This window comes from Galeopterus variegatus, unplaced genomic scaffold (assembly GCF_000696425.1).
Source record: "Galeopterus variegatus unplaced genomic scaffold, G_variegatus-3.0.2 Scaffold2073, whole genome shotgun sequence".
Lineage (NCBI taxonomy): Eukaryota > Metazoa > Chordata > Mammalia > Dermoptera > Cynocephalidae > Galeopterus > Galeopterus variegatus.
Genome location: NW_007728184.1, coordinates 251,695 through 267,490, shown reverse-complemented (window position 1 = coordinate 267,490; position 15,796 = coordinate 251,695). Strand labels below are relative to the sequence as shown.

At 53.0% G+C, this 15,796-nt stretch overlaps 2 protein-coding genes across 3 annotated transcripts; both read right to left on the bottom strand.

Moving 5' to 3' along the window:
* Window positions 1-1,960: 1,960 nt before the first annotated feature.
* Window positions 1,961-3,315, bottom strand: HAMP (hepcidin antimicrobial peptide). The gene is made up of 3 exons (XM_008580379.1): window positions 3,229-3,315; window positions 2,158-2,217; window positions 1,961-2,065 (listed from the first exon to the last, which is right to left on the bottom strand). The coding sequence occupies exons 1-3, from the start codon at window positions 3,313-3,315 to the stop codon at window positions 1,961-1,963; spliced, it is 252 nt and encodes an 83-aa protein (XP_008578601.1).
* Window positions 3,316-5,591: 2,276 nt separating this feature from the next.
* On the bottom strand, window positions 5,592-15,790 carry USF2 (upstream transcription factor 2, c-fos interacting). Of its 2 annotated transcripts, none has more exons than XM_008580377.1 (10): window positions 15,725-15,790; window positions 15,411-15,457; window positions 15,180-15,298; window positions 14,862-15,062; window positions 14,293-14,443; window positions 14,086-14,173; window positions 13,736-13,794; window positions 6,783-6,877; window positions 6,486-6,614; window positions 5,592-6,241 (listed from the first exon to the last, which is right to left on the bottom strand). In XM_008580377.1, exons 1-10 carry the CDS (start codon window positions 15,784-15,786, stop codon window positions 6,152-6,154), a joined length of 1,041 nt encoding a protein of 346 aa, XP_008578599.1. In that variant the 5' UTR covers window positions 15,787-15,790; the 3' UTR covers window positions 5,592-6,151. The 2 variants fall into 2 exon arrangements, with proteins under 2 accessions (XP_008578599.1, XP_008578600.1); XM_008580378.1 differs by having other exon boundaries at window positions 14,943-15,062; window positions 15,725-15,786.
* Window positions 15,791-15,796: the final 6 nt, after the last annotated feature.

Sequence of the window (15,796 nt, the reverse complement as noted above, 5' to 3'; positions counted from 1 at the left end):
CTGGCTGGGGGAGGCGCGGGAGCAGCGCCGAGGGTTGCAATCCCGTTGCCGGTCCCTGGTCCGGTACGGGGGCAACACTGAGGGTTGCGATCCGTTGCCAGACACGGAAAAAGACAAAAAATAAATAAATAAATAAAATGGGAGAAGAGCACCTGGAGTCCTTAAATGTAATTAGCAATTTCAGATTTCCCTTCTTCCAGACTTATATCAAGAGGGTCAGAGAGGCTTCCACTCTCCGAGTCAATACTAATCCTTGGGCTGGCTGGTTAGCTCAGTTGGTTAGAGCACAGCCTTATGACACCAAGGTCATGGGTTTGGATCCCCGTACTGGCCAGCCACCAAAAATAATAAATAAATGGGGGTTTCCTGGCACCGGCTAGCTGCAGAAAAAAAAAAAATCTAACCCTTTACATTTAGGGGGCGTTTGAAAGTTTCCAAAACAATTTCACACTCCTCTCGTTGGTGGAGAGCTCAACAGCCAGATGAACAAAGTACTATGGAAGCGCTTCTCTCCTTTGCTGAGGAGAGATGAGGAGGTGAGTTTCAGAGGAGAAGATGCAGACAAGATGAAAGGAGGCCAAGTTCTCCACCCACGATCCCCTCTCTTCCCCTTTAGTGTCTGTTCTGGAGACCTCTCCTCCCAGACTCCCAGACCGCAAGCCTCTCCCGGCTTCTAAGGCTGAAGACAGAAGTTGATGGTGTACAGGGCTGACCTGGCTCCCAATTGGCTGTAGTTTGGCTCACAGAATGTTGGTTTTAAAAAACATATTTCTTTAATCAGCTGCCAATATTTTAACGATCAGGAAATTTTATCTAAAAAATAAGGATTTCCATCTAAGCTTGACAAAATCAGAAGCTCTAGCCATGACTGGACTGCCTCTGGGCCTGGCAGCCATCTCCTGGAGCCCTCTTCAGATGGCCCCCAGGCCTCCCCAGTCCCTATCCATGCTCAACACTGAGGCCAAAAGGCCAATGCCCTTTATCATCACGTGGCTGGTGGTGTTTTCTCATGAGCAAAGAAGCTAGTGAAATACATCTTGTATCGCTTTTTCTACCAAAAGTGGGGCAATCAGAATGGGAGGGATACAGTTTTTAAGAAGAATGGGAGGGAACTTAATTCCCTGTGGGGGTGAACAGTATTCCTATATGCTTTGTGTGCAAAGTTTGTCCTTTTTGAGAAAATACAACTCAAGATGCTCCCATAAAACAAATCCAGCACACCTCACCCATTTACTGTACATGTCTGGTCCCTGATGGCCAGTGCTTCTCAGACGTTTTGGTCTCAGGACCCCTTTACACTCTGAAAATTATTGAGGAGCTCAAAGAGTTTTTGTTTAAGTTTTTGTGAGTTATGTTTATAGTTGCTCAATGTGTTAGGAATTGAAACTGAGAACATTTAAATCACAAGATACATAAGCACTGTCCAATACACAAGATACAGTCCATTAGCCATCAGGGCGATAATGTTATCACATGTCACAGAGAAGACTTTGAGCAGGGCCGGCCCGTGGCTCACTTGGGAGAGTGCATTGCTGACAACACCAAGTCAAGGTTTAAGAACCCCTTACTGGTCATCTTTAAAAAAAAAAAAAAAAAAAAAAAGATTTGAGGAGAAGAAATTTTATTTAACTTTCATGCCCTGCTGTTGCAACATAAATTCCAGGTCTTTTGAAGTGGGGAAAGAAGGGAAAGAATAGAAAACAACTTTGCTCCATCAGGCTTCCTGACAACCTCCCGTACACACCAAGCCCGCACCACATGTCCCACCTATCACTGGCCCTGGCAAGGCAGGGGCCAGAACAAGCCCCCAGCATAGTTCCTGGGCGGGGAAAAAGGGCAACACATACTCCAGTTTTGGAAAGTAAAATATAGACTCAGTCACTTTATTCCCAGACCAGTGTTGGAGGGCGACAGGAATAAATAAGGAAGGGAGGGGAGTCTGGGGGCAGGACTGGAGGCTCTATGTCTTGCAGCATAACCCACACTTTGATTTCTGACAGCAGCCACAGCAGAAAATGCAGATGGGGAAGTGGGCGTCTCGCCTCCTTAGCCGCTGGAGCATGGGCTGTGGGGAGGAAGGGAGAGTGAGCAGGGAGTGGGCCTGGGCTTGGGAAGGAAGGTGTGGGCAGCCGGGGAGGGAGTCCCAGGCGTTCTCACCGTCAAGCCAGCCTTGGCTCCAGCTGTGTCCTGTGGCTGGGGGTCTGCAAGCTGTCCTGTCTGTGAAAGCAGAAGGGATGTTGAGGCCAGCAGAGCTCTCCGACATGTCCTACCAACCTGCTCCTCCCCAAGGGGATGGCACTCATTGCTCAATAGGACTCCTAGGGGGCCTTACTTTCTTGCTTTTTCTCACCTTCCCACGGGCAGTTCTCTTTCCTAAAAACATCCCATATCTGTCTCCTCTCTCCCCAGCTACTTCTCTTCTTTGGGACATCACCCTCTCTTGCCTGGATGCCGGTGCCAACCTCCTAACAAGTCTCCCAGCATCTGGACCCTCATAGTCTGTTCGCCACACAGTGGAGTGACTTTTAGCTGTTGCCTGTCAGATGATGACTTTCCCCATTGTAAATACTTACAGGGGTGCAGTGTTCTCCTGCACTCAGAGGAAAAATCAGCATCTCTACATTTGCTTATGAAACTGCATGATCTGGACCCTGCACACAGTCAATCTCATCTCCAGTAGCACCCTCTGCACTCGTTAAAATCTGCACCCTCTAACTCTGCACCCTCGTATGTATACCACACCTGCCTTCACCTAGGGTCTTTGTTGCCCCGTCTCTTCCCCGCAGCACAGGTCAGTGTTTCCTCACTAAACCCTCTGGACTGACCCTGTCTACAGTGCCCTGATGGGCACTCTACCAGCTTCTTATGTTATTCATGAATAGCATTTACTAAACACATTTATTTATGTTTTAACTGTTCCTTAACTGACCAGGAGGTAAGCTCCATGAGAGCAAAAATCTTGTCTCTCTTCTACCTTGTTCATTGCTTTCTCCCCACTGTCTAGAATGAGAATTGACAGAGTCTCACTAAGTACCTGTGTAATTAGATTGGGGCCCCCAGTCCCTGCCACTCCATCCCTGTGCTTTTAAGCAGCTGCCAGTCCTCCTGAGCTGTCTTGAGCTCTCTCAGTGCTAGGGGGTCTCCAGCTGCTCTTAGCAGCCCCCGCCCAAGGGTCTGGCTTTCCAATCCCTGCTGCCCTGCTAGGATGCAGGTCCTGTGGGTTCTCACCTGCTGCGGTAAAACGGAGCCACCGGTCAGGCTGGCGAGGAGGAGAAGTAGGAGGCAGGCAGCCCGGATCTGAGTGTTCAGTGCCATTGTGCCGTCCGGCTGGCTGTCCTGTTGTTGGGTGGAGGACTTGCTCTGGTGTCAGGACCCAGTTATGGTTGCTTTTATGAGGCCTGGTGGGGGAGGTGGTGGTCTGAGCCCCCTCCCCTTTGTCCTAACTCATTTCCAAGAAGGTGGTGGCGCCGAAAAGGCGAGAGAGATAAGCGGGAACAGTGACAGGGAACACGGTTGTGTCACCCTCGGCCAGCAGAGGTGTGTCCAGGGGGTGGGGCAGACGGGGCCACAGACGCCTCTAGCCAGCCATCTGGGGAACCCTTTCCCCAACATGACATCACCCTGTTGATCTCGGAAAAAATTCCCCGTTTTGCCCCAGAAGTTGGACAGGTTGGTAAACAGAAGCAAGGTACCTGTCTCATTCCCCACCCTTTCCCTGATGCCTGCTTTCACAGGGAGCATGGCTATCACTTACTGGGGTCCTCAGCAGTGCCCGGTGTGGTTTGGGGTGTCCTATTATTTAGTTGTCTTCACATGTGCATTAGATGCAGGGGGAGTGTCAGCATGAGCCCCCAACATGCATGTAGTGTTTTCCAAGTGTCAGAACCTTGAGATGTGCTCTGGTAACTGGAAAACGTTCAAGTGAATGTTTGACCATAAAAGATAGCATAATAGTTAACAGCTAACATCTATGAATGCATCTCACATGCCAGCGTAGGCACTGACTCACTTTGGGGTTAGCAGCCTGTGCCACTGCCCTCTAAGCAGCTCCTGCCTGCTCCATCCTGGGCTCTGCTCTCTTTAGGGGCCATTGCTGCCTTCTCTGCCACCCAACCCCAGGGACCTGGCTTCCTAGACCTTGCTCCCTCTTAGAGTCTCCCCTGCCCCTGAGATTTGTTTCCTTCCCTTTGCAGGAAAGACACTGAAAGCAGAGATTAGGGCACTGCCCAAGCTTGCCCAGCCACAGGCAGAGCTGGGACTCCAGCCTGGGCAGCCTGACTCCAGGCCTGTGATCATGATCACCAGGCTTCCCTGCCTGACCCCCAAACGCAGCAGGGCAGTGGTGTGCTAGACCTGGCTCAACAGAGCAGACTGTTTGCATCTCATCCCAACTCCACATTCAGTGGGATCGTGTCGGTACCTTGAAAGCAGTGGTGGGAGTATTTACACCACAGAAATTGGCGGACACTGCAAACAAGGGCTCTCCTTTTTCTGGAGCTGGTTCTCCAGAACACCACTGGATGAGAGTGGGGGAATAAACCAAGGCCATCTGACTGTAGGTGCCTTTGTTCCTTGCCACTGGCTGGACCACCGTGGGGTGCACACAGCCTAAGGGGCCCACAAACCTTGACTCTAGACATGTGCCCTTGGTCGTTATGCCACTTTGCCTCTGACTCACTTCAGGGCCATCTAGTGTCAATCCTATCACCAGAGCCTAGGGATGATACTGTCAAGGAGTGAACACTGCCTCCTGGCTCCAGAACCACTGTCAAGGCCTGCTCAAAACCACACAAATGCACAGGCCCGTGGGGAGTGAGGACTGCTCCCCACCACCTGTCTCCCCGTTCACTCCACATGGTGAGCTCCTCTCTCAAAGGTGGCCTCCGACAAGAAGGAAAAGACTAGTTGGGGCATTTGGGATGTGGGCAGGGTAGAGAGCTCTGCGAAGTGACAGACTGGCAGGCCTAGACCCTGGAAGTGGATGGGACTGAGCAGAGGCTGCAGATGAGGCAGGGTCCGGTGAGTGGTTGCAGGTTCCCCCACACAGAGTACGGCAGCATCCCCCAGCCTTGTCAGGGATCGCCGCATCTCAGCTCAGGCCAAGGTTTCATCATCAGCCAGGGGCAGGGGTCACAGCACAGGCGCCAGAGCCACAGTGCAAGGCGACAGGCTGACGGGCCAAGCCCAGCTTCCTGGCCATCTGCCCTCCCTGGGGGTGGGGGGCTCAAGGCCAGGCCCCACCATTGGCCGGTGCAGAGGGGACAGCTTCAGCCCAGAAGGGCAGGGCCAGGGGCCAGTCCTGTTTTCAGGAATTGCTGACATGGAAGACCCCAGCCTCTCTTCCAACATGGACGTGTCCTTGACTCCAGTTCCCACCACCCCCCAACTCACATCCACACACCTAGGGCCTCGAAGAGGATATGCATTCCTTAACTCCTCCACCCATTCACTCAAAAGACTGGGTACCTGGTGGTGTGGGATGGCAGGGACTGGCACATAACCACTGACACAATAGCCGAAGGCCTGCCCTCATGGAGCTCTGCACAGACCCCAGGACCCATCCCTACTCCTGAGATGAACAGACACAAACAGACAAGGCGGGGGCCACATGGGGCCAGTTTATTGCAGTTAAATACCTCTCTCTCTCTATTTTTTTTTTTTGTCCATTTTTCCATAAAGAAAATTAAAACACACACACACACACCCCCCAAAGGGGAGCAGGGATCCACAAACAAGGGGTGGGTGGGACATGGCCTCCCTGCTTAGGTCCAGGCCCTGGGGTTGCCCCCCCCAAAGGCTCCCCTCCTTCCCATAAGCACCTGTCTCAGTACCTCTAGAGATCAAGGAGGCAGCGGAGCACGGGAGGGCTTCTGTCCTCCTCCCTCTTGCCTCCTGGTGAGACCACTAGAAGTGCGGGGGCTAAATGAGGGCCAGGGGAAGGGAAACAGACAGATGGGGAAGGAGGATATCGTTTCCAAGTTGATGAGGGTGGTGGGCACTGTGTCCACAGAAATGCAATATTTCTCCCCATTTTTGTTAAAAATCTACTATAAAAAACGCAGCTGGGGGAGGGGCATGTGTCCCTCTCTGTGCTAAGGGCTGGGGAAGGGGGCAGCAGAGGCCGGCGGCAGCTACACAGTGGGGGCGGGCGTCACTGCCGGGTGCTCTCGCCCACCATCTCCAGGTTGTGCTGCTGCAGCTGGGCTCGAAGCAGGGCATTCTCATTCTTCAGCTCCTCGATCTGGCAGACATGACAGGGGACAAGGGAGTCAGAGGCTGGCTCCTTATGTCTTGGGGTTCCTGGGCTCCCCACCCAGCTCTAGGCCCTGGCAATTGTGCTGCTGCAGCTGGGCTCGAAGCAGGGCATTCTCATTCTTCAGCTCCTCGATCTGGCAGACATGACAGGGGACAAGGGAGCCAGAGGCTGGCTCCTTATGTCTTGGGGTTCCTGGGCTCCCCACCCAGCTCTAGGCCCTGGCACCCACCTGTTGCCTCAGGAGCTCATTGTCCATCTGCAACCGCTCAGCCTCCTTGAACGTCTCCTGCATGCGCTGGTTGGTCTGGCGTAGCTCCCGGATGTAATCGCAGGCCTTTGACAGGATCCCTCCTTTACTCTGGGCGGTGAGCAAAAGCATTGGAGTGAGCACTGCCCACTGGCCTGCCCCAGGACGACTTCTGTATCCGATATCAGTCAGACTTTTCGGAAGGGGTTGGGGGACTGGCCCACTGCAGCAATTGAGCGTCAGCTGGCCTCCTGGCCAGAGGGGGCAGGGGACACTCACCGCTCCTGTCTTGCTATTGTCTGCGTTACAGTCTGGAATGATTTTTGAAAGTTGGACGATCCAGTTGTTGATCTTGTCCCTTCGCCTCCGCTCCACTGCAGGACAACAGCAATAACAACGTTTACAGCCTAACAGTTTACCTCGTGGGGCAGATGCTGTTAGACCTGAGGAAACTGAGGCACAGTGCAGGCCCCGCCCAAGATCACACTGCTAGGAAGTGCGGGGCCACATTTGAACCCAGGCAGCCAGCTCCCATGCCAGCGTCACAATGCTCCTCCAGAGGAACAAAGTCTGACCCGCGGGTGCCCCACACCCTTAGGGACTTCGTTTTGTTGGCCTGCCTGGTGTATTTTTAAAATTTTGTCAACATTTAAAAATTAGGCAATTTCACTCATAATAGGCAACTTTGGCTTCTTTTGAAAAATGGAATCTGGCCACAGTGGGCACATATTCTTGTGCGACAAGAACAGGCCAGAGCCCTTCTACACAGGACTCGGTTTCTCCCCCAGCTCCACAGCACCTATATTTGATTCCCCAGGCCCCCCAGAAACTCTGGGCCCCGTGATTTCATTTTTTCCCCTCCTCTTTAAAATCCAACTCTGATCCTGTCTCCCCTGCTTAAAATCTTTCTCCGGGGCCCGGCCACCAAGTGCCAGCTGCAGACTGGCACTTGTGTCTCAGGTGCCTGGCCCCATAGGGCATCGGCTCACTGAGGAGCAACATGAACCCTGCCTTGAAGGCCAGGGATGGCAAACTAATGGAAGATTTCACTTGAAAAACCCAGATTTGTGGTTTTATTTCAGAAAACTCCACAATCTGACATAAGCTCTGCCAGCTGAGTGGCAGCTGCCCCCAGCGGACAAGGGCATGTGCCTTCTCTCTAGCCGTATCGTGTCCTGTGACACCAGCCTGGGGTCTGTATGCACCGAGCCCCGAGAGCCCTGGTTGGAGGCCCACTGAATCAAGGCTCTCTCAAGGCAGCTCTCACTGCCTTCCAAGCACAGTACTAGGTGCTGTGGGGACACAAAAGAAAGCCCAGTTACTCTCCAACTCCTACCCCACACCCCCTCATCCCCCGGCCAGGACAGCTCGAGATGTCTCTGGTGTTTGTGGAGGAGGGGGACTCGGCCTGTAGCTAGGTGGAATCTGGAAAGGAAGGCATGGGGACATTTTCTAAGGGTTAGACTGTGGTGATAGCAAATGGGAGGGGGGTACTGGGGAGCGTGAGAAAGCAGGGGCGGGCAAGAGTGTGCCCCTTACTCTTCACACCCCAAGATTATCACCTCCCCCGGCCCTGCCATCCCCTCAAACAAGACTCATTGCCCACTACCAGGCAGACCCCACTGTCTTCCCTTGGTTTTGTCCATTACTGCTGACAAAACCAAGCCCCTGTCCACCTCCGAGTGCCGCCCTCTTTGGCCTGAGTGACATGACCCGCTGACATGGACTCTCCTCCTCCCTCTTCGACCGCTCTGCACTGGCCTCTCTTCCTCTTTCGCCGTCCACCCTTGCTTCTGAAACCTTCCCAGTACCATGACAGGAAGGGTGACTGGTACTGAGGTTTGTCCGGAACCAGCACCAGTGCTTAAAACCCAATTACCATGATGGTGAGCTGAACTCCGCCACCAAGGACAACCACATCTCACAGTCGTTGGGAACTCTGTGGCCAAAAGCAGCAGCAGAGGCGAGTCCAGCCCAGGCCTGGCAGCACTGCCTGCTGTGCTCCTCGGCAGCATGCATCATTCACAAGGCTTCCACACCAGGGCAGGGACGGAGGACGTGGCACATCTTTTCAAGTTTGCGTTTACTTCCTAAAAACTTACTGCCTGCCCTACCACGTGCAGGATCCTCCATGAGGCAGGAGTCCGGGGGAGTCAACCCCGGGCTCTGTCCTACTGGTGCTCACAGCACCACTGTGAAGTGCATGTGAACAGGTGATTCTGACATCACAACCTACGTGTCACAACTGAAGATTGTACAAAGAGCCTAGGGAATGCCAGGGGTGGCGCAATGGTTTCTGCATGGGATGCGGGTAGGATGAGCCCTCAGAGAAAGACTTAGGAAACATTTGGGCTGGTTTCTGAGAGACGGAACATCAGGCAGACAGGTGGCAAGATCCTAGAAATGGTGACATGAAAATACATTGAGGGGGAAGTGAAAGGATGGGGGAGAGGGAGGAGGTTGTAAAAACAGGCTGTCAAGGCCCTGAATGTTCTGCGCATGGGTCTGCAACTCATTGTCTCCTCCTCTAGAGGTCTAGCCCCTTGAGTCTAAGGCCTTCATTAAGCAGGTGGTGACACGGCTGGGCCTGTGGCTTAGGAAGACCATTACAGTACATTTGAAATGGAAGGAGACCCATTAAGACCAAGGCCACATCCACAGCACAGAATCACTTCAGTTACACCCACATGACATTTAAAACACAATTTAGGAGCAAAATCTGAGAAATGAACAAATCCACAGATATAGTGGGAGGCATCAACCGTCTGAAAAACTGAACACCCTCAACCAACTTGACCTCACTGACACCGACAGAACCCTTCGTCCAAGAGCAACAGATATACATACCTTCTTGTCAACTGCACATGGAATTTTCACCAAGCTAGGCCATATTCAGGGCCATAAGATAAGTCTCAATACATTTCAAAGAACTGAAACTATAGACAGTATGTTCTCTGACCACAACGAACTAAATTAAAACTTAATAACAAAAAGATATCCAAAAAACCACAAGTATTTGTACATTAAGCAACATACTTCTACATAACCCAAGGGTCAAAGAAGAAATCACAAGAAAAATTGGAAACTATTTTGAACTGAAAGATAACAAAAACATGATACATCCAAATGCAGCTAAAGCAGTGTTAGAGTGTAATTTGCAACTATAATGTCTTGTATCAGGAAAAAAGAAAGCTTGTAAAAAAGCTTGCAAAAAAAAAAATGGCTTGTATCACCTCAAGAAGCTATGGGGGGAATAAAAAACAAAGAACAAAACCCAGCAAATTAAACCCAAAGTAAGTAGAAGGCATGAATTAGTAACATTAAGACTGGAGATCAATGAAATAGAAAAAGCAATTCAATCAAGCATTTTGAAATCAGATTTCACATAAAGATCTGGATTTCAGGCCTCTTAGAGGTTCTGGTAAAAGTGGGCCAAAATTCTGACCCAGCAGCAATGGGCTGGCGCTGAGCAAGGGGTGCCCCAGTTCACAGTGCTGGGGGTAGACGGGGAAGGTACCCCTTTCTGACACACCGAGTACACATCGCTCCCTCAGGTCCCTGCAGGCATTTTGAGCTAGTGACTCCAAGCTGGGCTCCTGCAGTATCAAGAAGTGGTGGGAAAAAGGAAAAAAGAAGAAAAAGATGCTGACTGGAATCCTACTTCAGTACAGAATCTTACGGTTTGCTGACATGCGGGAAGAGGGCAGTCTAACGTGGTTCTGGCTTGGGTAACTGACAGGTGTGCTTTTCACTGCTCATGAAAGAGAAATGCTGCACGGGAGTCTTTGGGGAGGGGAGACAGCAAGTTCTGTTTGGACAAGTTGAGTCTGAGGTGCCTCAAGGACATCCAGAGATGGAGATTTTGAATGGGCAGTTCAAAATGTGGGCCTTGAGTTCAGAGAGAAGAACAGAGTAGAACACAGCTTTGAGCATTACCAGGATCCAGGTAGTGGCGAAACCCTGGAGGACAGCAAAAAGTAGTTCTCACCTTTTTGTGAGTTACATAAGCTTCCGGAGAATAGAGAAATGATGAACACCTACAACTGGGGATAGAGTTTTGGGGATGCTGACCAATGAGAGCTTCTAAGGGCCATCCTTGGGCCTCACATGTCATATTTGAGGCAAATGGAAGATAGGGCAATACCTTAAGAAACACCAGCAACTAAAGCAGTTTCCCAAACTTGCCCAATGTGGGGAATCACCTGGGGAACTTGACCTATTCACTTGGAACCTCCTGGGAGAGCCCAGGAGATGTTGATAATTAACAAGCTTCCCGGTAAAAGTTTGGGGGAAGGGGGTCCTTGCTCCAGGAGTAGGTGGAGAAGGAGAAGCAGAGCACAGAACCAGACAGCGTAGAGCGGAAAGGAACGTTCCCAAGAGGAGGAGAATCGGCAGGGTCAGATGCTTGGAACTCTGACAGGAAAGGAAGCCAGTGGATTTGGCAATGAGGTCACCACGGGTAACCTTAAATGGAGCCGTTTTGGTACAGAAATGAGCCAGACTGCCAAGGGTACAGGGAGGACGGGCAGATGGGGGTCAAATATTTTGCAGGTTAGGAGAGAGAGGGTAGAATGGAGCTGGAGTGTAAGGGCAGGGTTAGAAAGACTGCTTTTTGTAGGATGAGAAAGACTGCGTGGAGGTGGGTTAATCCAGGGAGAGGCAGGGGAGGCTGGGGGAGGTGGCTGGATGGCTTTGCAAGAGTTACTTAGTTCAGTCTTACTGAGTGGCACTTTGCTGGGGGGCTTCTCACATCTCAACTTGCTGAATCCTCACTAGGAGACTTGGGGTAATTGTGTTAACACTATTTTACAGAGGATAACACAAGCGCAGAGATGAAGAACTAGTCTGAAGCCATATGGCGGGCAAGTGGTCGAGCCAGGACGACCCGGGTAGCCCCCACTGGAGGTCCCTCAAACTCACCACACCCTGAAACCAAGCTCAGAATCACCCTTGCCCTTCAAAGCCACTGGACTGCAGCATGAAACCCTGTGCTGTGGTTTGAATGTCTCCCCAGTTCATATTGGAGCTTGATCTCCACTGCAACAGCGGTAATAGGGTCGGAAAGCCAACCACAGTATTTGAAAGGTGAGGCCTTTAAGAGGTGAGTAGATCGGGAGAACTCTGTCCTCAGGAATGGATTAATCCACCCATGGATTGATGGGTTAATAGTTTAATGGGTAGCCGGGAGTAGACTAGTGGTTTTATAAGGAGAACAAGGAAGCAGGTATCACTCTTGCCATTCTCACCATCTGATAACCTGCATCTCCTAGGGACTGCAGAGAGTTCCATCAAGGAGGCCCTCACCAGATGTACCCCCTTGACCGTGAACTTTCCAGCCTCCAAACTGTAAGAAACTAATTTCATTTCCTCATAAGTTACCCAGTTTCAGGTATTCTGTTCTTAGGAAGAGAAAACAAGCTAATGCACCCTGGTTCTTCAGCCCTCGAGTCTTCTCCCCTACTCCCCTCTTTCACATCCCGCAGTATTTCAGGTCCGGCACCAGTAGTCACCTCCTGCTTGCCCAGCCTCTAGTGTCCCACCACCATTACCATCAGCAACCCCTCCCAAACCCCTCTGCTGGCTTCCAATCACACTGAAAACTCCAGAAGCAGGGACATCCACCTTGGGAGGGCTTCTTCTAAGGCCCTGTGTGACCTGGCCCTGGAAGCACCTCCACATCAACCCTACCAACTTCCTCTTTCCTTTCCCGAATTCTGCTCTTCTTCTAATGCGCCAAGTCTGCTCCAGCTCCAAGCTCGGGTGTTTGCACCTGCTCTTCCCTCTGCCTGGGACTCTTCACCAGAGTCTTGTCCGGCTCATTCCCTAAAGTCCATTCAGGCCTCTGCTCACATGTCACCTCTCAGAGAGGCCTTTGGAGCACACCGCAAGCGTCACTCTCCATTTCCTTACCCAGCTTTATTTTCCTTCATGTGATTTTTCATGCCATCTGACTTCATATTGTAGCCATGTGTCATTTCTCTCTCTCCTACCAGAGGGACCACGCTGTGAGAGCTCAGACCTCATCTGTTCTATCATCTGCTGTACTGCCGTATGTGCCCTAAGACAGGGGCTGGCACACAGTGTGTGTGTGTTGAATGAATGCCTGAACTCAGTGAGCTGCTTAGAACACAACTACACAGGCCACAATCCCCCAGCCCCATCAGACACCTTCAGGACTCAGGGTCTCACCCTGACATGCAGGGCCTTCCTGGACCCTTCCAGTTCCCCTCCCAAGGTGCTCTACATGTAACCTCTGCCACTCCCAAACCAGCACGCCCTAAAGCAACCTGACTCACTCTGCCTCCCCCTCCAGCCTATGCTCCCTTCTCCCTGACAGGAGCTCCCAAAGAGCCCTGGGCCTTCCTGGACCCTTCCAGTTCCCCTCCCAAGGTGCTCTACACGTAACCTCTGCCACTCCCAAACCAGCACGCCCTAAAGCAACCTGACCCACTCTGCCTCCCCCTCCAGCCTATGCTCCCTTCTCCCTGACAGGAGCTCCCAAAGAGCCCTCCCTGCTCTGAGCCTCCCTGGCACTCCAGCCTGGGCTCCAGACCTGGCACAGGGCCCATGCTGCTCAGCCGGGAATCCATGGTCAGTAAATATTTGTTGAGTGATGGTTGTTTGGGTGTAAGTGCTCCCCCAGCACTTGCATGCTGCTATGTCCACCACGGTGACTACTGATTGAGACGGTGTGACTAGGGGACAGCATCAAGGGCCAAAAGGACCTTTGGATGGGATTTGGTGTTTCTGGGAAGGGCAAACAGCCTCAGATAGCCAGAGGCACAGCTTCCTACAGTTTCCTCCCCAGCAGATCAGAACTACTTCTGGAGGACAGGCAGGCATGGAAATGAAAGACGTGAGTACAACAGCTGCCACGTGGAAAGTTTGACCCAGGCCAGCCAGATCAACCGAAGTTTTCAAGAGGAGCAGGAAATCCACATGTGAATGTGAAGTCTGCCATTTCAGTTGGCCATTAATTCAAACTCACTAGCTGGGCACGACAAAACACATGGCCGATTCCAGTTCATGCCCCTTGCCTATCTGTTCCTGATGCTGTACTCTTCTTCAGTTTCTGCCTTTCCAGCATTCAACAAACACTGCCTGAGCACCTGAAGCATGCCCAATAACGGGCTAGAGCAGCCTCCCCATCTGTGACTCCAAACACCAGGATTGGCTAAACCTGTGAGGCCATGGTGGCCCAGGCTGGCCCAGAAGTACCACCTTGTCCTTACCTTCATTGTGCTGAGCTCTCCTTCTCTCATCTCTAGGTGTTCTGGTTCCATCAATTTTTCTAGAGGAGGGAAAAAAATGGGCACATGTTATCTCAGGCCCATTTGTCCAAATACTCATTAAACAGACTGGAAAATTATCTTTGCAAGATAAATCCGTGTGCAGAAAAAGGGAGGAAATGGTACTTTCTTCAATTGTACTAGAGAAACAGAAGCAAGCCAAAAAATACACCAAGTGCCTACAGTGTACTGAACTGCCCAACTTCTATTCCAGAAAACTCTACCTTCCTTCGACCCCAATACCAGGCCCTCCCAGTGTCCCCTGCGCCTGGGACCAAGTCTCCTGCACGTACGGGGAGTAGGGGTGTGTCCGGGGTGCAATTGTCCTCTGTGTTCCTGTCTGAAGCACGTCTTGGGGTGTCATCATAACATAGAACTGGCCTGCAGGGAAAGTGGGGGTCAATGCAAAAACAGGGCAGAGTCGGAAGTGGTTGGGGGCTTCCCTCCCTGCTAGGCCTGTTGCCGCTCCTGCCTTCCACCTGGCCCCTTCCTCTTCTTACCTCCTGCTTGCAAGCTCTGGTCTGTGGTCTGTACTGACACAGCCGTGGTATCTCCCACACTGGACGCTGGGAAATAGGCAAATCGTGCCTCCCCACTGACAGCCTCGGCCGCTGGGCTGCCGCCATTGCTGAAGGGATTTTGGATTACAGCCTGGGAGTAGGAGGACACAGAGTCCGCCCTTAGCCATCTCTGTTCCCCCCATCCCATTCTCTTGTGGCTACGTTTGACGTTATTGCATCTCTGTGGGGGGTGAGGAACCTCTCTATGTGTAGCATTCTGTCCTGTGTCTCAGACAGCCCAGGAGCTTTCTGCAATCACTTTCTGAGCCAATCCACCTCTAACTCTGACGTTCCTCTTGAGATATTATCCCCATTTTATCAAAAAAAGAAAAAGAAAAAAGTGTTCCAAGAGATCTCACCCAAAGTTTTTCTGTGCACAAGAGATTTGATCCCACACTGCCTGATGGCCTGAAGACACCATCTGTGTGCCACCTGCTCCACCCCCGGGGCTCCCCAAGAGCAAAACCGGTGTCCCCTCTCCATCCCCCCAGGGTTTGCTGGGCACCTACCAGCGGGAAGGGCGCTGCGGGACCTGGGGGCACAGAGGCAGCAGCGGGGCCCGGGCGCTGGGCTGCCCCGTCCACACCCACCTGGGTCACAGCCTGCTGCCCCCCCGCGAAGGCAGCTGTAGACACGACGCTGACGGCGCCAGCCGTGTCGCCCTGGCCGTCCAGCTGACCATCAGTCACCTGGACTACGCGGTATGTCACCTGCAGGGGGCGGCAGAGTGGCGAGACCGGCGCTGGGGCCAGGTCCGAGCCTCTCCCAGCCCGCCCGCTCGACCCTCCGTTCAACCCTCCGCTGACATGCCGGACTCGCTCCCTCACCTGTCCTCCATTATTCTCTGTGCGGAACTGGTACTGGATGTTGTGGTCGCCGAACGCCGCCTGCTGGACGCTGGCGATGGCCACCGCCGTTTGCTCCTCCGCCCCAGAGCCGTCCCCGCCTGCGGTCGGAGGAGGGTAGGGGGGATGGTCAGCGGTCGCGCCGGGCCAGGACGCCCCCAGCTTCCTCCCCGGGTGCGGGCCGCAGCCCCGGTGGTCCCCGCAAGCACTCACCTTCCTGCAGCTCGACGCCCTCCTCTGCCTCAGGTCCCTTGTCGTGGCTGCGAGGACAGGAAGAAGAGCGGGTCAGAGCCGCTCGCACCCCCGCCCCTTGGCCCAGGTGCAGGCCCCCATCTCGCCTGGCCCGGTCCGGGCTGGGGGCACCGCTAGGGCCGGGAACTGGGGGCACTAGGCTCCGGGTCCCCCCTCCCTCGCGGCCTCCATTTTGAGCTGGGCCGGCGGCCGCTCGGGATCATGGCGGCCCGGCCACCAGGCCGAAAGGCCGGGGTAGGGGCTCGCGGGGGCACGGACCGGCCGGGCGCTCTTACCTGGAGGCGGCAGCAGCGGTGGCCGAGGCAGCGGGATCCAGACCCGGGTCTAGCATGTCCATGGGGGGGGTG